This window comes from Esox lucius, chromosome 15 (assembly GCF_011004845.1).
Source record: "Esox lucius isolate fEsoLuc1 chromosome 15, fEsoLuc1.pri, whole genome shotgun sequence".
NCBI lineage: Eukaryota > Metazoa > Chordata > Actinopteri > Esociformes > Esocidae > Esox > Esox lucius.
Genome location: NC_047583.1, coordinates 17,812,532 through 17,834,362, shown reverse-complemented (window position 1 = coordinate 17,834,362; position 21,831 = coordinate 17,812,532). Strand labels below are relative to the sequence as shown.

General features: G+C 39.1%; 2 protein-coding genes across 6 annotated transcripts in view; one reads left to right on the top strand and one right to left on the bottom strand.

Annotated features, from left to right (window-relative positions):
* gabrb1 (gamma-aminobutyric acid type A receptor subunit beta1) overlaps positions 1 to 9,928 on the bottom strand; it is a 77,043-nt gene extending 67,115 nt beyond the window's left edge. Inside the window, exons 1-4 of one of the 5 annotated variants that reach the window (XM_010892390.3) lie at positions 9,586 to 9,924; positions 9,315 to 9,418; positions 9,116 to 9,207; positions 8,922 to 8,989 (exon numbers count right to left, since the gene is read on the bottom strand). In XM_010892390.3, the coding sequence (XP_010890692.1) occupies positions 8,922 to 8,989; positions 9,116 to 9,207; positions 9,315 to 9,394 (240 nt within the window). In that variant the 5' untranslated portion in view covers positions 9,395 to 9,418; positions 9,586 to 9,924. Of the gene's footprint in view, positions 1 to 8,921; positions 8,990 to 9,115; positions 9,208 to 9,314 lie in introns of all 5 variants that reach the window. The other 4 variants (XM_010892389.3, XM_034297394.1, XM_013137327.3 and 1 more) reach the window with 4 other exon arrangements.
* Positions 1 to 21,831, top strand: part of gabra2a (gamma-aminobutyric acid type A receptor subunit alpha2a) — a 120,329-nt gene that overhangs the window by 57,965 nt on the left and 40,533 nt on the right. The gene's annotated exons all lie outside the window — the stretch shown is intronic.

Below are 21,831 nucleotides of genomic sequence, written 5' to 3'. Positions count from 1 at the left end.
GTTTGTTAGCTCTCACATGGATGCACTGAGCAGGCTAGATACTGAGACATAGGGAGCAGAAAAGAACTGTCAACAGACCTGTGTAACAAGGTAATGGAACTTCATAAAGATGGAAAAGGATATAAAAAGATATCAAAAGCCTTGCAAATGCCAGTGAGTATTGTTCAATCACTTATTAAGAAGTGGAAAATCCAGGGTTCTCTTGATTCCAAGCCAAGGTCAGGTAGACCAAGATAGATTTCAGCCAAAACAGACGGAAGAATTGTTTGGGATGCAAAGAAAAACCCACAGGTCAATTCAGGAGAAGTACAGGCTTTTCTGGAAAAAGATGGTATGGTTGTTACAAGGAGCACAATACGACAATACTTCAAATAAAATGAGCTGCATGGTTGAGTTGCCACATAGAATCCTTTACTGCACCAGCCTTTACTGTTTCATGCAAGACAACCAAAGACTTTGCATGACCTGGAGAACATTTGCCAAGACAAATGGACAGCTAGACCACCTGCAAGAAATTGGGGCCTCATAGACAACTATTACAAAAGACTGCACGCTGTCATTGATGCTAAAGGGGGCAATACACAGTATTAAGAACTAAGGGTATGCAGACTTTTGAACAGGGGTCAGTTCATTTTTTTCTTTGTTGCCATGTTTTGTTTTGTGATTGTGCCATTCCCATAAGAAATGAAACACGTGATTTGCCTGCTCACTCATGTTTTCTTTACAAATGGAACATATATTACCAAGTCTCCAAGGGTATGCAAACTTTTGAGCACAACTGTATTTGTCAAGAATCAATAAAATGTCTCAGTTAAAAAATGTGTACAATTTTCAATTGAATATAGGGTTTAAATGATTTGCAAATCATTGCATTCTATTTTTATTAACACTTTATGCAGCGTCCCAATGTTTTTGGAAACGGGTTTGTATGAAATAAATTGGTGTAAATTAGGTGTAGGTTGTGTTGCAGATCAAGACGATACCTGACATTTCCAGCTGCCAGTCTGCTGACCCCCCCCAATCGTCTCTATCTATTTCCATCTGGTCATGCTGCTGACCTAGATTAGGTTTTATAGATTCTGGACACAGCCCAAATGCATTCAGTAATTATTACAACTTGTACTCTTAAAATGTTCACCCAGCACAGCCAGAAAAGGACTGGTTACCCCCACCGAGCCTGGTTCCTCTCCAGGTTTCTTCCTTAATTTCAGCCCCTCTTAGTGAGTTTTTCCTACCCACTGTGCTTCAACACTGTTTGTTGCTTGCTCCTTGGGGTATCAGGCTGGGTGTTTTGTACAACACTTCGTGACAACTGTTGATGTAAAAAGGGCTTTATAAATACATTTGATTGATTGATTGAGTGTAACATGCAGAAAAGTGATATACATTTAAGTGGAAATGTTGTTTTTGAGTTAATATTTTACTAACATTACTAACTATTGTTTTGAGGTCAAATCTGTGGAGTTTTTTGACAGATAACATGACATTTTATTCAAAAGCTTTCCAAAAATTCTCATGTAAGCACCAGTCACCAGTTAACACTCCAGGATAAATGTTCTATGGACAGAAGACTCAAATATGGAGCTTTTTTGGATGGTATAGAGCTGAATCTGCAGTGTACCTGGGACATGCAGTAAGACAATTATCTAAAACAAAAGCCAGTCAACATCAGCATGGCTGACAAGCCTAACATTTAAAGATTTGGTATTGCTTATTCCAGGCCAGACCTAAACCTTATTGTGATATTCTGGCAAAGCCTAAAAGGAGCAGTTTTAGCTAAAAAAAAAGAACTACAATTGTTGCTGAGTGGAAAAGTGGGCCAAGATTCTCAGTGATGTGGGAGACTAAACAGTACAGAAGGATTTTGGTTGCAGTCTCTGTGAACAAGTTATTGAATATAAGAGGCAATCACATTTTCACATCAGATATTAGGTGTTCCATACATTTGTTCAGTAAATAAATAAAATAGTTTCGGCAGAAGATCTGTGTGAAGAAATATGCAATATAAAAATATCTTCAGAAATGACAGAAAAACTAATAAGTTGGTAGTCCAGTCATCAGGACCAAACATTTGCGATGAAACCCTTACACTTGTATTTGAGGCCCATGTGGCACGATTTAGACTAGAGATAAGTGGACCTAACATGGACTAAAAAAAACATTTATTTAAGTTTCAAAAATGTTTATGCATGAATAGGGCCTAGGGAGAATGTTCTATGGTGAAACTCCATCTTGATTTTTTTACTGAGCTTTGTTTAGACATGAGAGGTGATGGTTTCGGGGGAGGGCAGAACACTGGACCCAGCTGCAGCCCTGTCCGCTCTATGAGTTTGCTGGAATGAGATTCAACTGAGAACAACTGTGCAAATGATTATCTCTCACTGTGTCCTTTTTATAATAGGTGTTTAGTGGCAATTGGAGGACAACAGAAAGAGTGAGATGCATAGACAGCCAGCTGAAAGCAACAGCGAGTGTCTAAGCTCAGCAGAATAGGTGGAGCTCCGTGATCATGGATATTGAGCATTTACCTTTAGATGGAATGTGTTATAATGCACATTTTTATGCGATTTAGTTCTCTCCTGCATGTTTAAGGCTGGACTTAAGCATAAGTCCTGTATTCCAATTGTCCAAGTCACATTTTGTTTGGTCTAGAGCAATCGAATGGACGTTGTGTGTTTTTGTGACTCTACTGTTCTGTGACTATGGACACTAACCTGACTTTGTATTAGTCATGAAGATTCCGTTTATGTTCTTTGAGATAAAGTAAACGAAATGTTCCTCTGGTGTGCAGATCTTTTTTTTTTTCACCTTTTCCCAAATTCAAAGGCAGGGTGTTCCCTGAACCTTTCACGTAGATTAGAAACAAGAGGTCACAGAGTAGTAGAAGTTGGACTGGAAATAAAACCCAGCTGGCACAGTAAGATTTATTTATTTGGAATTCCACCCACTCATCCACACAGCCATGTGGAAAATGTGGTCTCCCGTATTAAAGGACTACGGAGGTGCCATATTAGCTAAACCACCAATCATGAGTCCTGTTCTGAGGCGAACACAACAAGACAGCTGAGCTTTGAATTCTTCGACGTATGCTTTTCATGTTCCTAAGAAACCTCACAATACCTCACTGCAGCCTGATAAGAGAGTGGTACATCAATACCTCACTGCATAAAAATATGGCTTTTTGAAGGGAGGTAACAATAGACCAATGCACCATCTGCAGCCCGCTGACTGCCCTCTGGGACATTTACACCACACGGAGCTGCGGAAAGGCAACTAAGGTCATCATGGACCTCAGGTACCCAAGCTATAATGTTCATGCTGCAACCATCTAAAAGCCAAGGCAGTTTGGGAGCATCACAACTAGGACAGAGACTGGATAAAATGCTTCAACCCCAAGGCCATCTGACAGTTTAACTAACTACATATTTGCCCTGCACTCTAATCCGCAACTTAGAGCCCGTTTCACACACCACAACACACCTCATTTCATTTACACGCTCACACGCGCGCAGCCGCACAACGGTCTCTCGATTACATTTTATTCTCAGTGTTATTTGCAATGGAAGGCACACTGACTCCCATCTGAATTATTAATTTTATTGCATTTGTTCATTTTTAAATTGTCCTGGTGTGGATGTTTAAATAACATATGTGGAAATGCTAACAACATCTAAAGGAAAACATAAGAAATGCAACTGTGCTCTGGCAAAGCATGGCATGCCAGCCAGCCAGCCAGCCAAGATTTTTATGCATTCTGTTGCTAGTTACTGTACCTGCCAATGTACCTGCCAACTTCGTGTTGTCATTTTCCCCTTTCTTTGTTGTGTTGTTTTAGAAGTGCCAGTTCAAAAAATGGTTAGTCTTACAATTAACAATATATTCAAATCCTTACATAAATAAAAACAATAAGAAAATTATATGATTAGAAATCACTATAATCACTATAATTGTGGCTGCATAAACTTGCAATGAAACTTGAGCAGTGAGGTTTATTTCTATCCAATTGTCTATGTTTGTTCAAAATTGAAGAACATCCCACTCTGGAACATCCCACACTGACACACAAACACTTGAAAGAAAAAACTGGATAATCCCAGTATGCAACATCACAATCTTGGATAGAAGTAAATTCACTCCTGTTACTATTTAGTATGCAGATTTGTCAATTGTAATATTAAGCTCATTCTAAAATACAGATGTTATTTCTGTACCAGGGGACTGCAGTGAAGGTTTTTAATTTAGATTATGTGTTAGTGAGTGAAGAGTTGGAACAAAAACCTGTAACCTCCTTATCTGTGTATCAAACCAGTAGCTGTCATTACAGCATTTTCCCTGATTTACCGAAAAAACGTATAAATGTTGGAGGTTAATCGCCATGTGATATTCGTCACTTATTATTATTATTTTCTACAGTTTTTTAAGAACTCATGCACAGATACAGGTAAAACAATAAAAATATTAACACTGATTCAAAATAATGTCTCCATATATTTCTGGTTTAAAGGTTGAGGATATGGTGACTGCTGTTCATTTGTCTATTGTAGAAAGCATTACAATGGTGTATTCATTTAATTATAATTTTTTTGTTTGGTAATAATTTATTATCACATTTCAGTGTTTTTGCACCTACAGTGGCAGCTTGAGATTTCAGAAATGTTGGAAGATGGATGAATATAGGCACAGAGCTCACAGAGGACAAATCCACTAAGACAATGTTTTAATTAACACCTTTATTCAAAGGATAGTCAAATATTAAGGGGAATGGCCCATGGCAAGTTTGTCTATAGAGTAGCAGTTTGCAGGACTAAACAGCCAAGACATACAGTGCCCTTGGAATTTTTGTGAAAGTTACAAATGTTTTCTTCTTCTGCCTTTTTTTCCCCAAACTTTGAATTTTAAATAAAATGTTAGAGTTTGGATTCCCGGAGTTTATTATTCATATTGATATTGGTTTCACTATATAGAAATGACAACTCTTTTTATATATTTCCCCCTATTTCAGGGCACCAAACATGTTGGGAATGATTGGTTAGTTAATTGCATTCCATCACATTTGCACAGGCATAATATAGCTGTCAATGTTCCTTGAAAAACGAGCCAAAAATGACCTCAACAGTGGATGACTGAAGAATTCTCACCATAATAAAGAAACAGATCTGTCCAACAGATAAAGAGCTAAAAGGTAGGTGTGGCATGTTCAGAAGACTTCAGCTACAGAGGCAACTCTGCAAAGTGAACACTAATTGTTAGCAAAAATATAGCAAAATATAGAATGGCCAGGTTACAGTTTGCAACAACGTACCAAAAAATGTACATTTACCGGACAGATGGCAAGAGGAAAGTGTGGAGAAAAACAATCCACATCATATTGCCTTATCTGTGAAATATGGTTGAGTGGGTGTTATGAATTGGCCTGTATGGCTACCACATCTTCCTTCATGATATAACTGTTGAGAATCAGAAATAATTATAAAATGTACAGAAATATGTCTGCAAAAGTACAAGCAAATACCTCCAAACAAGCAAAACCATTACACCAAATGTGCTGCCATAGCAACTTGAGTTTTTAAATGACCAAAGTGAAAAGTACTTGACTGGCCAAATCAATCTCAAGATTTTTATGCAATTTAACAAGCCTTTAATTTGCTTAAGATTATCCAACAGATAAACCCCAAAACACACAACCACTGATGTGTGCTGTACAGGCATAAGTTATAAACTTTTAGACGGTACCAATAATATAGTCCGGGACGTTATAGGATTTCGTTGTGATTTCTAAGATTCAGATTTTGGGGTTTGTCCAACTGCAATCTAAAGAAATACATAGGAGGAAAAACTGACTTTTCAAAACAAATGCTACATTTTAAAGCTGCGGTTCAAATAAAGTGCAAGGCTGCCAATATATTTGGCTATGACTGCTATATACACACACCCACACAATTTACAGCACTACTCAAAGTTCTTAAAGAGAAAACAGTCATCAGGGAGTAAGGGGCAGATGACCAGGGGCTTCCCATGTGCCATGGGTGGAGATGCAAGAAGTAGGTTGTTATTAAAAAACTAAAAAAAACACTTACGTGAACACGTTCTTCCACTGTTTCCGTTTAGGAGTCTTTATAAATAGCTAAACAATCTTTCCTATTTTTTACAATTATAAATAAGCTGTCTGCCAAATGTCTGTTTGTGTCATTTGACTCAATGGTCAATGTTCGGACTGCATTTCTATCACAAGTTAATTCTCTGATCCCTGACTTGACAGATAAGATGTTGAAACTCTTACGTTCTTTTCAAACTATCAAAATTGTTGTCTGGTTCCAACAGTAATATAATTTTATTATGATTCTAAAGTAAAATAATTCCCTCTGTCTATACCATGGTCTAGCAAGGAGGTTGCTGTTGTAACTATTGTAAAACCTCATTTTCCAAAACAGGAGATGTTCTGGTCTGAATAATCTTTTTGATGTTTTGTTGTTTTTCATTAAAATGTTACTGTGTAGGAGGTCCTCATCTTCTGCTTCTGAGGAAAAAAACACTGGTGCTTAATGCATTCAGCTTACATTAGGATGGAGTAAACTGTGCCTATATCATGTGATGTTTCTATATTAAAACATTTTATCTTAAATTTAAGTGGCATTTAATAATATGCATGGGCGTGATTCTTGTATAAATTTGTCTCACAATGCAAGCCAACTAATTAGCAGAAAAAACATAATTAGCAGCAATAATGCAAATGAGCTCCAATGTAAACAAGAATTCTGTCTATTAATGAGTAAAATGTCATTGTAATTTAGGTATTATTAACTAAATAAGAATATTTTGCTATGTAAAAAAGTTAACATTACAAGTTAGCTTACCTGTCATATGTACACAACAATGGAGCAGCAGCCAAGAAATATGCAGGAGAGGAACCCACGCCTATACAGTAATCATTCTGGTTGGCATAAAATGAATTCATTAAGGTACTGTGGAGATTGATTCTGTTATGAGTTTACTTGTTATTAATCAGATTTTGGGATAGTTGTCTTTGGATTGGGACATTACTCATTAGCTGGCATACGTTTAACCAAAGCCAATCTAGACCAACTGCCCACAGAACACTACTGTCAATAACATAATCTAATTCAACTGCCTTTTGATTCAATTGATTTATCTTTCATGCCATGTACTGTACCATCAATTGTATATTAGGACTTACTTACATACTATAGTGTAATAGCTCACTCCATTAAGTGTATGTATGTGAGTGCATGGGTGCGTGTGTGTAGTGGTTCTCAATTTAAGAAATACTGAAAATAAATTTTAAAAATCTGAAATCAAGTAAATAATTTATTGCGGAGAGACAGTAAACTAATTTGGCTGGACACTGTCACACCAGAGTACACAGTATCACACCAAACTATGTTTCATGCTGGGTCCTTGTGGTGATTAGTTAGCCTTCCACTGCTATACCAACTAAAATATGTTCACATTATTTTATGTAATGACTTGTATGTATGTACTGGGGCATTGTCAAGTTAAAGGGTTCACACCAAAGGAATAAAAACGAGACCATAAAATGTCACAATATTGCATCACACTGGTGGACATAATTTTCTCTCAACTAATACATATATTTGATTATTAATTATTTATTATTAACAGTATTTAGTAGATGGACATAGGAAATATATTTCACACAAATAGATATTTTGCTACATAGTAGAGAGAAAGGATTCAGTCATTTCTCTTTTGTAATTTTCAAAATTTCTGAAACTGGGCTGGGACAGTAGGCCACATAGTAAAAAATGACATTCTAAAATGTTTCTGTAATGTTTGAGTCTACAGATGATCCAAATCAAGAGGGATCTTCTGAACCATAGAAAAAAAGGTTTTACCAATTAGAGTAACTTATGCAGGCTTGAGACATGTTGGAGCAAAAACAGCCATGGGACATTTATTTTACAGAAGCTGTAATGTTATATGAAACACAGTATGTTACTTGCCACTGAGTTACTGTCAGTTTTGCTACATGTTCTTTCTATACAGTTGACATTTTCCAGAAGTTTAAAGACACATAATGAACAATCCAATGACATTCGCCAAACATTGTTGCAGACATATCTATGCAGATCACAGTTCTTGGATCAAAATGGGAATGTCAAATCTCCCAGAGTTAAATGACGATAAAGAGGTAATTTTCTGTTGCATCATTAAAACCTTGAACTTTCACCAAAATTCCATAAACATTCAGTGTTTGCACAGAGCAGAGGAGAAAGAAATGTGTTCTCCCTCTCTATGCACATGCACACAAAACCACTGTAATAGCTCCTGGGAATTTGACATATATTAGACAAGTTTAAGTAATCATTAATCAATTTGTATCTTCCACTGGCACCCTGAAAATACTGCGGTGTTCATGTACAAACTAAGTGCCCAAATGAAGCCTCAAAATTTGTCTTTTCTGGGCTTCCTTGTTGAGTCACTGACTAGTTATATAATTACTGCATTGAGGCCAAACCAGCAAACATGCACACAAGCACAATGTTTCAGTCTCCTCCTAGTCACTTTATCCTGTTTCAGAGCGCATACTGTATAGATCTGACATCTCACAATCCATGTGCAGAACAAACGTGCTCTCTCTCTCGCTCTCCCCAACCCCCGTTAATTCTCAGTCTTTAATGGTTCTGACACCACAGGGAAGTTTATGCATATGGATTGGATTTGACACATTGCGGCTGCTGTCCTTGGTGCTGAAATGCAGTGAACTGTTTTGGTCAACAGAAAAACGCTATAACAGTAGACATATAAGGTCTAGATGACAGTTGCATGCACATTTTAGAAAATGACCCTAGCGTTTATCATCGCGTATTCTGTGTTCTCACACAATATCTAACATGTGTTGCATTAGGCACATCCTTAAAAACATTAGGTTGGCTACTTACCATGTTGACTTCCGAAACCATGTCGATACTCGCGATATCTATGCTCATTCCAACGTCCACAGGGGCACCTACACATCACATGTAAGACACAGGTTTGCTATCAATGGCATTTGAATTTGCATACAACTTGATATTAGTTAACCTACAATATGTAGACTACCCACCAACCCACCCAACCGCAAACAATTGTTTACCTCCAAAATCGGGCCTCAGACGAATGTCATACCCCTTGAGCAGTTTGTCCACGGTCGCTTTCACAAATGACATGTTGCTAGGCTCGTTGGCGCTAAATAGAACATATGTTTTAATCAAAAACTGCAGGGTACTGCAGAGTAAGGGACAGTCAAGACAGACAGAAACAATAGGCTAAATCACACCCGTGGGCTCTCTCACCTTTGAGCGCCGCCGACCATGGCGACCATAAGGAAAATACAAAAAATCCCCCAGCATCCGCGGTCTAAAGCCGTCCACATCACCAACTTCGATCCGAGCGATGACTTTGAGCGAAGATTTCAGGAATTTAACTTAGTCACAGGCTGCCCAATTATCCCAAGACCAACGCATGCGCGTCGTTTCACCAACATCAAAACTGCATTTGCACAAAAACACAATATTTCGTTGAAAATTCGGCGAGTGTGAAATAAAAAAGATATTCGTGTTTCACCTGAAGTGTGGATGTTGGCGCAAGACGAGGTCACCGGGATGCATGCAGTAGCTGAAACGTATCAATATGCTAGGCAGATCCCATACCTCCGGTTAAACCAAGCATTTCAATAGAAACAGCGGTGTCCGGACCAGTTTTGCATCAAGCAGGTCTTCCTGTGTTGTTCGGCTGAATATCTTAGAATAAGCATTGAACGCGGCTCTTAGTTCACCTTAAGTCAGCCCTATATGGGGCATCGTGCAACACAAGCACGTCTGAGAAGCTGCGCATTTTCTGAGGTGTACCTGGACGCCCGAGCTCCCTCGCAGCAGATTCCATTCGCCACGCGTCACGGGCTACAGCCCAAGTTAATAATTTGTTAAAACCCAGAAAACGCATTAAAAATCGCAACGCACCAATAATTAATGAGAGAAGGAGATAAGACATTCTGTTGAAGCTGCAATGGCCCTTGCAGCTAACCAACGTATATTGTCTCAGAATAAATAGAAATACATGTCCTGCTATTTTCAGTTAATGATATTGACATACTTCTGACAAAATTGCTAAATCTGGTCACCATGGGCCAAACCATACAGCTATTTCATGATTATTATAATCAAACAGTGTTGTACTGAGAGTGGGTGTATTGCGAATAATTGTCCATCAATGACAAAACTGTTAGTTATCATGTCACCATGTTTAAACGTATTTTGAGCTATGCTTTTGTGTGGTGTGGGGGAGAATCGTATCTCCAGCAGAATGGGTTCCAATGGACCCAAAGCCCACAAAATTTGGTCTGGAAAAAGGGGGTAGGGTGATGGAGACACCTGTATTCATGATATTAATAAGTGTAATGAGAGCAGACTTCATTCCGGATGCAGTGTAACAGAGCTGAAAATGTGCAGTAGTGTATTTCACTCCTAAGTGTGCAGTAACAAAATGAGCATTCTGATTCACTTAACATTACAATGATGTCAAGCAGGGCTTTCGCATGTAGCAAAGCAGAGGACAAACATGTCCATATGCCAGAAGGATTTCCTTCTGTGAATGAGTTGGTGGAAATACACATTTTATATCTGCATGGTTTACCTACTGGTGTAGATTTCAGTCTCCAAGGATCAATAAATGGCAAGGCATTGATTCTTCATAGAATATAACTGTTTTAAGATTCATGATTGCAGTTAGGTGAAATTGTTCAGTATTTGTTAAAGCAGTTTACTTGCTAGTGGGTGACAACCTATATATTGTCAAATCCACTTTTTGAGAGAACCCCATAAATGTGAACAGTCTCATGCCTGAAATTCAGCATTGTTAATTCTGTGGTTCTGAAAATACATGCAATTTTTCATGATGGAAACTGCAACAACAGTGCAAACACATTAGACAGACCTTCCAAGTACCGTACGGGTGTCTAGAGTGCTCCATTTCATGGAAAGAAAGAATCTGATTTCGTGTTTCAAGCAATAAATGTTCAGCAAAATTACAAAAGGTTTAATGATGTGGATGCTGGGCACTTTCAAAGACTTTTAAATATTAATGTGGTTACCTGTGTCCAGGACACAACGTCGCTTGGTTGTGGCAGTTTGTAGTTTCTCGTTGCCTGGTCAGGAGCATAGTCTGTATAGGGGTGCATAATCGTTGTTATCCAATGTATAAGTCTCACTGAGAAGAGCATTGGAGGTCATGGATACAGATAAAATGTATGTCCTAGTGGTAGCCGCTACTTATTTGCCATTCATCTGCACTTGGGGAAGCCTTATTAAGAGCTGTCCGCAGTGCTGATCCTTGCAAGTTTACAGTCTTAGGGTGGCGAAAGGAAAGACACCATGGTCCATACTTCCTTGTCCCACCGCCTGTGCTTTTGTTTTACTAATGTTCATTTGCACTGAAAGAAGCCTAGTTTGATGCTGTAGAAACTGTCCATGGTGCTGACAAGCTTTTTGAATAATCCCAAATAATGCTGAAATAATAGACACCAGTACGTAATGGACCAGACACCTTAACTGACACTTAATTCTACTGGTTAATTGGTGTTCATATCCATCGTAACAAGTTGTGTTGGGAGCTGTCCATAGTGCTCTTAAATGTCTGGTCCCTGGTGGTGTTGAAAGGAAAACTGCCATGTTATTGCTGAGTTTCCAATAAGAATTTACCAAGGTGTTTTACTCAAAGACTCAGAGATTCTGTTTCCATCTATGCAGACTGGCAATAGTGTCTCACTGGGACAATGCTCTTGCTGATTTTTCAGCTGGTATTTACATTGCTTTAATTTCTCAAATTTCAGATATATATATTTTTTATACTGTAATCAGAGCGTCAACAAAAATCAAATCAACATGTGTTGACGGACTACTTCAAAGCCAGCTTCTATTGCTGGGTGGGGAGGAATATCCAATTGGTAGTGTATATGGACATTACACAGGATAATAGGAACTGGTAAGACATTCCAAACATTTCCAAGATAATCTAATTGAAAAATAATTTTAAATGCTCAGATTTTTGTTTTGAATTAGCATTTAAGTATGTTCACATACAATGGATAACATGGCATTTTCATTTTGTGGTTTAAGTTTAAATCATTAGAAATTACAGTGAAATTGAACTTTACAGCTAATGCGCATGGAAATGCATTCTGAAAGTCATATGTGATATTGCTCAACAAAGAGATATCATTAGGAAGTTTGTTTAAAGTCTATTTCCCAAATGTGAGACATTTTTAAAATGCTGATAACATGTTTTCTATTTGTAGACTCATTTTAGGCACTATTTTAAAACTATGATGTCCATCTTGTCCCCACATACAATGGACGATGGTTCAGGAGGTAATGAAAAAGCTAAGGACCAAAGTTTGTGCATTACAGAACTTGCACGCATCTTCGGGTCATCAAGCCACATGCATTACAGAACTTGCACCCATATTCAAGTCATCAAGCCACATGCATTACAAAAGTTGCATGCATATTTGAGTCATCAAGCCACATGCATTATAGAACTTGCACGCATATTCGAGTCATAAAGGAAATCTTTGTTCAGTTTGAGTCATGGATCGGTTCTATGACTCACTTTCAAGTTTTAGGGTTCAGACCAGCATCGTTAAAATCAGGAGAAGAATAGAAATGTCTATCGAACCCTAATGCTACTATTGTGTTAACATGTTTTCGCTTTCTTTCCTTTCTTGTACTGCTACTGGACTCCAATCTTGCCCAGTTCACCTACATAGACAGGCATGTTGACCATGTGACCACTAGCACCAGCTGCCTCTTTTCACACTTTTATTCCCCACCTTCCATCACTGCTTCCACTTCTTCCTCTTCTTCTTAATTTTCCTGCTCCTCCTCCTCCTAATCTGTCAGCCCCCCCCCCCCAACCCCCAGAAGCAGGGCGTCTGCTCTCCCTTGCCCTTGTTTTCTGAGTAAATATGGTGCATTAGATAACAATCGGGAAGAATGTCAGTAACTATTCATGTCACACTGAAAACAGACCTAGAAAAGTGTATGTAAGTGTATGTGCTGTTGGTATAACAAATAAAAAAGACGGAGCTTAGATTGTCTACAATGTAAGTTATATTTCTATGTCCTCTTGGTTGTGCATCATTACACTTATTAAATTATGAAGAATACTGATCTTTTTGTTAATTTTTCATTGCGGGGTTTACAGAGGCACCACATTTCTCCTATTGTAACAAAGACATAACTATGTACAGTATGTTCTAGTAGTCGTATTTCCATTAGTTCACTGCACTGCCCTACCTAGCAAAACAGTGTTGCTTGTAGCTGTGTTGGTAGTGTAGCACTACCAACAGGGTTGTAGTTTTTACAATTAATTAACCTATTATTTTTGTCATATCACTCTCAAACTTCAAAAAAATAATTTCCATGCAAAATCAACTTGGGCATCCAAAGTAAAAATCTGGACTGGACACACATTGATGTTTTTTCTGTTTACTTAGTTCTGAAGATGTAACCAATTTAATAAACATGAGAATGTTGTCTATGTATTGGCATCACACAACAGCTGTAATAAAGATCTGAATAAGCATTCTATAATGAAGTCTATTTATATTAGAATATAGATATTGAACAAAATATTTTCAGAGCATATTGCATTTTGTATGAAATTATCACTATGTTATATGATGATGTCTTTTTGTTTTGTCATACAGCCAGAGTTGCTAAAAATAACTCACACTATTAGTAAGCTCTAAAACAGGAAGCTCTAGTTATTATGTGAAATGGTTATGCAACTTCTGCTTTAGGAAATTAGCCATACTGTTAACAGTCTCAGGTGAAACATAACAAGATAGCAAGTAAGTTTATTTAAATAGCACAATTCATACATAGAAGCAATTCAATGTGCTTTAGCCTACAAAGAAAAAAAATAGAATAGAATAAAAACAAATACTAGAACAAGAGCCGTTTCACTACTGTGGTTAAGTTGAAAGCCTGACTGAACTTGAGTTCAAAAAATTGTTGAGTTGATTGAAGACAACCTTATCAATGATCTTGGCTATAAAAGGGAGATTTGATACAGGTCTATAGTTGTTCAATATAGATGCATCCAATGTTCTCTTTTAGGGGCTTAATGGCAGCTGTTTTTAGGGACATTGGGAAAAAGCCAGATTGCAGAGAGCCGTTAACGATTTGCAGCAGATCCATTGTTATAGAGTTAAAAATAGTTTTAATGTCTGATGGCAGTGTGTCAAGACAACATGTGGAAGCTTTAAGATGTGAAACTGTTTCTTCTAGGGATTTTTTATCGATTGTATTAAATTGCGACATAATAACCATGTTATTTCTTGGTGGCCATAGTACAGTGTCTTTTTTTGACTGTGTAGGTCTGATGGTCTGTCTAATACTTTTTTTTTTTTTCACTAAAGAAACAAAAAAATTTAATTTTTCAGTGGACAAGAGTTCTGATGCTGTCTGCTTTACGGAGTTCGTAAGCTTGTCGACCATGGCAAATAGAATGCGGGTATTGTTGATGTCCTTGTTGATCATTCCTGATAAATGTTGCTGTCTAGCCCTTTGTAACTCATAGTTAAAACTACAAAGGCTTTGTTTATAGATGTCACAGTGGAACTGAAGTTTAGTTTTCCTCCACTTATGTTCGGCTTTCCTACATTCTCTTTTCAATGCGTTTACCATCATGGTGTCTCTCCACGGTGCTTTCTGTTTGCTCAGAGTTTCCCTTCAGGCTTTATCGGTGCAACATGATCCATGACATTCAATATTTTGGCATTAACACTACAGTTTGTAGTGTTCTAACTGACAGAGCTTGTTGTGGTTGCTGTGTGTCCTTTGTTGATAATCATACTTGATGTGAAAAGGTAAATTAAACTGTGGGGGATAGGAGGATGCCATCATTGGCACACAGTCAAAAAAATCTGATCCAACAAAATAGATATTACTCAAATCAGTCATGATTTATTTATTGTAACTAGCCATCCAATTTGGTATTTGGTTATCTTCACTGCATAACATTTAGAAGTTGTCCTTTTCAGGTTTAGAAGTAGTGGTTGCTAGATGCTGTGCATAAAGACTGGTAACTGCTAGCATGCAGAAATTGTTGATAGGTAGACAAATTTGTTTTAGTGGAAGTTAACAAATATTGAGGTTTGGGTCCATATAAACGTCATACTCGAGTGTGAAATAAACATGTAAAATATAGCCTAAATGTAGCCTTGTGTAGGTACATTTGTCTGAGGAGCAATGAGCAGATTTGCTGCCTTTTTGCAGCATCTATGGAGGACCAGGTGAACATCTTGAATTCGAAGGCTGTATACCCTATGACTCTCAGGTAAATGAACAGAAAAAGGAAGAAAAATGTAGATTGGTGTGTGGCAAAATTCTACAAACATCCTTTTTACCATTTAGTTGCAACTGCTGTGGACAAACTACACACAATGGTTGATCGGTATAATATTTATAGTAGATAAAGACCCCTATAAATAACATATATTTTATAGTGCTTTTGATATAATCAAGAATGATATATTTTTCTAAAAAGTGTGTCATGGTTGTTGCCACCCATGCATTTTGTACATGAAAACACCCCTTTAGTGTGTCTACCCTCCACATGACAAGATAAAAGCACTGAGAGATCTCCTGTAATGATTGATGAGGTGGAAGAGCATTTAACAAGGGATCTGAAACCATTTATCTAGACAGAATCTCCCCAAATCTTTCAGAGTTCTTGGTCCTCACAGGGTTTAAGGCCGGGGGACTGATGACCATTGCAAAAGGTTTATTTTTTGGTAAGGGAGCCTTTTGTGGATGTGGAAAAATGATTTGAATCATTGTCCTGGAGGAAGATCCAACAATTGTCCAGTTTTAGCCTTCTGGCAGAGACAGCAGTCTAAAATCTCCAGTGTCCATGATGCCATGCATTCTTTATCCAGGTTCTCAGGGGTTTTAGAGCAAAACATCCCCACAAAATCACATATTCACCACCATACTTCTCACTGGGGAGGAGGTTTTCCTCTGCATCCTTCATTTTACGCGAAACCCACCTCTGGTGTTTGTGGTCGGGAAATCTGTATTTTTGTCTCTGACCACAGGACAGAAGTTCAAATTACATTTAAAAAAAACTCCAAGCACTGCTGTATATGTCTTGATAAGAGTAGAGGCTTTCTTCTGGGAAATCTTCCAAATAGCTTGTTGGCTATTCGTTGTTTAAAAAACTTGGTGACCTCAGATTCAATAAACAACAAACCTCCAACTGTGTGGGGCAAAAATACACTGGTCCTTTAGTCAGGTTCATCACAGCTCCAGTTGATGTTACATTTCTACATTATTTCCCTAATAGTGGATATTGGTATTTTTAGACATGTAACCATTTTTATTATAGCCTCCGCCTAATTTATGAAAGTCAACAATCTTTTGTCTCATTACATTTTTAATTTTATGTTGAGATAACTGGCATTTTGGAGCGTCTCACCTCATGTTTATAACTAGTTAAGAACACTTAATAACTAGTTAAGAGTTCGTAATTCATCAGATGAACTGATACTTTTATTAGATTAAATATTTACATTTTGCACCCTTGATAACTGTAACCAAAAAAACAACCTGTAAATGTTTTTCTTTGCTGCTAATCCTTTTGGTCTGTTATTTACAAATATTCACAAAAATCAAACCTTTAACTGAAGTACAATTATAGAATTCTCTATTAAATTTGAAATAAATAAAATATGTACTTTTTTCTAAAACATGTGTGCCACAATTCTTGGCCACCCTAAGAATTCTAATGAATAAAAACTAACTGAAGTGTATTCCTATTCATATTTAGCATTGAGCGATTAGAAATACTTACTGTAAGTGATAAGCCATTGCTTCCTGTTTTACTGGTGACACACAGGCACCAGAGGTGGGTTTGCCGTAGATAGTCATGCAGAACATTTTCCTCATCTCCACTGTGAAGCATGGTGGTGGATCTCATTGTGTCTGTGTTTCTTCCAAAGGCCCTGGAAGACTTGTTAGGATATATTGTATTATGGTATCATAAAATAATATATTGAATCCAAATCTGACTGCCTCTGTCAGGAAGCTTAAACTGGACAATTGTTGGATATTCTAGCAGGACATGAATGGGTTCACTGACTACAGAATCAAGGCTTTGCCTTGGCCATCCCCATCCCCTGACCTAAACCCCTTAAAAAAATCTGTGAGATGAGCTGAAGAAGGGAGTCCATTAGTGTGGACCTTGGAAACGGAAAGATCTGGAGAGATTCTGTACAGTGAAATGGTCTCAGATCACTTGTCATGTGCTCCTCAACTCTGTTCTCATGTGCTCCAAGACTCTGTTATCTTGGTAAATAGAGGGTGCACAAAGTATTAAATGAAGGGTGCCAATAATTGTGGCACACATATCTTTGAAGAAGAAAAAAAAAGAAAGAAAAAGATGTCTTTACTTGATGTAGTCAGCATAGTGTAGTTAGTTTCTGTGGGACAAATGGCCAGTTGTTGAGGACCTCAGAAACTGTTCTGGTTGTGGGATTGTTTTAGTCATGATTGAGCTGTACTGCTGACCTGCTCTCTGACTACCAAATAATCAATTTTGGAACAGTGGGTGACTGGGACAGGAGGGGTTAGTAATGATCTTGCCTGCATGCTTCTTTGCCATAGAATCTTGTAAGACCTTGATGGAGGGCAGGTGGCAGACTTGACTGGTGGACTGTACAATGCGTTACTGTTGACCTCTGCAGTGGGCAGACACAGATACAACAAGATGGCGATTTAGGAGATTGAATTGGTAGTATGAATTGATTCGTTAAGCCGGATCGGGATTGATTAGGAGATGTTTTGTTTATCAACTGCTGCAAATAGTATATTCACTTGTGTGCCGTCTTTATGATTGCTGTAAAGTTTTTCTCTCACCTTATTTTGATGACCGTGTTAGATGACGGTCCTTAAGAACTGGAATGAATTAGTCAAACTCACAGCTGGGCACTCGATCTCAAGGGCTGGTTAAGGGGATTTTCCTGAAGTCAAAGGTTTAATGGAAAAATCCTGTTTCTCCTGGATATTCATGCTGCGAAGTCCATGTGGCATTTTGTATTTTTGACAAGCCCTGTGATGGACAAGCATGCTGAAGAAGTGCTTGTGTCAACACAAGGAATAGATAGATGAACACAAATTGAATCAGAAGATGAGGTGGGGGGAATGTGCAGATGATGTGCAGAAGAACTCCCGCTTTCTCAAGTTGTAATGTTGTACTGCACCTCAATACGATCAGTCAACTCAACCAAAGGCATCAGTAACTATTAATATACTGCAATGTACTACATGTTAACTAATGTCCAAGTCAGCCATTGAACATGCACACACACATTCTCACTATAACCCTCACTATATATTCACTGTTATTGATGATGACATTGCAGACAGGTCGTTGTTTAGGGCAGAGCAAATGTGAGATGTTTTAACAGGCTTACCTTTTTGTTTGGGGTGCATTTGCACATAGTTCTCTCCTGTGTGAAGAGATAAAGTATGTGAAGGCATTTTGGGCTTGCTTCCCTAACTCGCCCTTGGGTCCCAAGGGGGTAGGACTGTTCCTTCGTGATCGCACTGGGGATCTGTAAACTCTTGTTCATTGGAGCCCCACCCTGGTCGCCTTTAGTGGGTGTGTGACGGCCCTCCTCTTCAGCTGGAAAGCATAATTAAATAAAATACACCTGTCACATAGTGTGAGAAAGGGACGTGAGCCTAGGTCCCTGTATTTCTCCCTTCGCACACTGGGTGGTGGCACCCCCAAGTGGCTCGGTAGGAGCAGCCACCCCCTTCACTACCCAAAGTGAATGCCAATTGTCAGCACATTATGTGAAGCCCTTTTTCCACAAGCGGGCCTTTGTGATAGGTGTGACATGTTGCAAACATTAGGGGCCTAAAGTGCTTACACTTCCTCCTGTACGTCCTCATTCAGCTTTCTCACCGGTACTTGCGAGTCCACTGCATATTGGCTTCGGTCAGACCTCTACGCTGCCCATGTCTGTCAGTCTGTGTGTTATTCTCAAGGAGAAGGTCCCGTGACTGCAGTGTTCAGCTGCTGCTTGAAAGAGATTGTGCCTTGTGGGTCTGTTGATGGTTCTTGGCTTCATTATGCTGGAGTCAGTCAGGTCTGAGCTCTGGGGTTTGGGGTGCGGGTTACTGAGGGCTGGGGTGCGGGTTACTGGGGGCTGGGGTGCGGGTTACTGGGGGCTGGGGTGCGGGTTACTGCCAATGTCATTCTCTATCCATCCCCTGGGTCTCCAGTTTCTCTCAGGAATAACATGGCTGTTACATTGGCAACCATGGATTCTGTGACTTCAGGAGAGGAGTTCCATGGGACTTTCTGTGGTATCCAAAGCTGTCTCTTTACCCACGTTGGTTGCTGTCAACATGGCTCTCTAGAACAGGGTTGGTACTTCTCCACTGTGAAGGTGTACCTTCCTGCTAGCTGCTAGCTCCCTTAAAACACATTTTGTTTGGTGGCTATGTGGCACCATTGACCTGCAGTAATGCAAACGCACTTACAGAGTCCTGTCTTGGATTTCAGAACCTACTGGGTACGGCTCTGTGGAATCTGCCACAGAGTTTCCCCTTTCTCTTTTTTTGAGACCTGTTCATTCCAAATGACTCGTAGACCCCGTATGCACTCCTCCTGTGCTACATATGTGGCCTATTCCCTTTTTGATTCCCCTTTGTTCATGTCTGAGGACCAGTTTCAGTCGTATGCTGTGTGCTTTATGGGTACTCTGTGCACTTCTTTGGGTCAGGGACAGCTACGATCCCTTTTAAAATGGGAAGAATGTCTCCTGGGCACATCTCAGCAGATTCCTTCTGTATTCAGTGATGTGGATCAACCTGGTGCTAATGCTTTCAGCAATGCCCATGAGGTATCATTTCTACAGGACCAAGTATAAGGGCAGTCTTCATATTCCCTGTAGAACTTGCAGTTTGCTGACATGCCCCAGTACTCCTGTAGGTGTGCTGCCTTAAGCTGCCTTGAATTTGTGTTCAGGTCTAGTGTGCAAGCGTGTTCCTGTAAGTGTCAAAGATATTAAGTTGCTGTACAACAACCTCAACCCTATCAATCTATCTATCTATCTATCTATCTATCTATCTATCTATCTATCTATCTATCTATCTATCTATCTACCTACCTATCTACCTATCTTTAAGGTAACCCTTATTGTAAATATATATTCATAATAGGCATAGAATCCCAGAGTTGCTATAAAATAAACAAGTATAGATTTATATATATTTAATAGAAGCCATTGCATATGAAGGCCCTGTTTTGTGGAGTTTTGTCAGAGTAAAAGAATAGACAGCAGTCAAGAGAAAAGTTCAAACAATATACTGCTTTCTTTTTCAATCTCAAGGAATACAATCAACAGTCCCAATTACAGCAAGCATGTGTTTGTGCATGCCCATCCTCCAGATCTCCTCAATTAGGATGCGAGAGAGGGAAAGGAGAGACAAGGGGGAAAAAAATAAACATGTTTGAGAAAAGCCCACAAATGTCAGTACCAGAATAATTTTGTCTGACCTCTATCACCATCTAGTTGTAGAATGTGCTTCCTACAACCATATGCTCAATGTGCATTGCTATACAGTATATGTTGAACCAATCATATTCAAGACTAGTGTTTGTCTTACATCTTGATGACATCCTGAAACACTGTCTCGTTATGCCTAGTTAGCACATTGGACCAGCACATTACTCTTTGGATTGTGTGAGTCCGCTCTTATAATAAATAATAAATAAATGTTGTGATGTGTGTGTACGTATATGTATACATGTACTTGGGCGCGTTCGTGCATACGTTCGACTGCAACAGCATAAATTAAGCCACCCTTGAATCCCATACAGACACTGAAACATATGCTTCTGGATTACATCTACATCTGCATCAGACCTTTCCCAACCAGAAGCCGTGGATGAACAGAGAGGTCCGACAACTGTTAAAGGCACTACAGCTCATCCAGGGCCAACCTGAAAGGGGACATCAAGATGGCTAAAAACATTTTTTTCCAAGCCATCACAGAAAACCAGCCAAACAAACCTACCCCCACAGCCAGCGCCGTCTCCTTCACCAACCAGTTTAACACGTTCTAAGCACGCTTCGACAGGGACAACAAAGAGACAGCCATTAAAGCTGAACCCCCTCAGCTTTATACTCTGCCTTGATGCACCTAAACAAAACCAACACATATGGGAGAATGCTTTTCATAGACTTTAGCTTAGCATTCAACACTTCAAGGTTGGTCAACAAGTAATCCCCTCTAGGCTGGCCAACAAGCTCCATGACCTGGGGATCAGCCCCTCTTTCTGTAACTGGACTTTAGACTTCCTAACCAACAGACCCCAGGTTAGGCTGGGTCAGGTTAGACAACTTCACCTCCTCCACCCTGATCCTGAACACCGGTGTTCCACAAGGCTGTGTGCTGAGCCCCCTCCTGTAATCCCTCTTCACACATGACTGCCTTCCTTTACACAGTTCCAACATCATTGTCAAGTGCGCAGATGACACCACGGTGGTTGGCCTGATCAGTGACAGTGACGAGTCTGCCTACAGGGAGGAGGTCAAGTGCCTGGAGGCATGGTGCGCTGACATCAACCTGATTCTTGATGCAAAGAAAACGAAGGAGCTCATTGTGAATTACAGTTAATCTAAAGGGTGTAGTCATGCCCCAGTTCTCATCGATGGTACTGAGGTGGAATGTGTGTCCAGCTTCAAATTCCTGGGTGTCCACATCTCAGAGGACCTCTCCTGGACTTTCAACA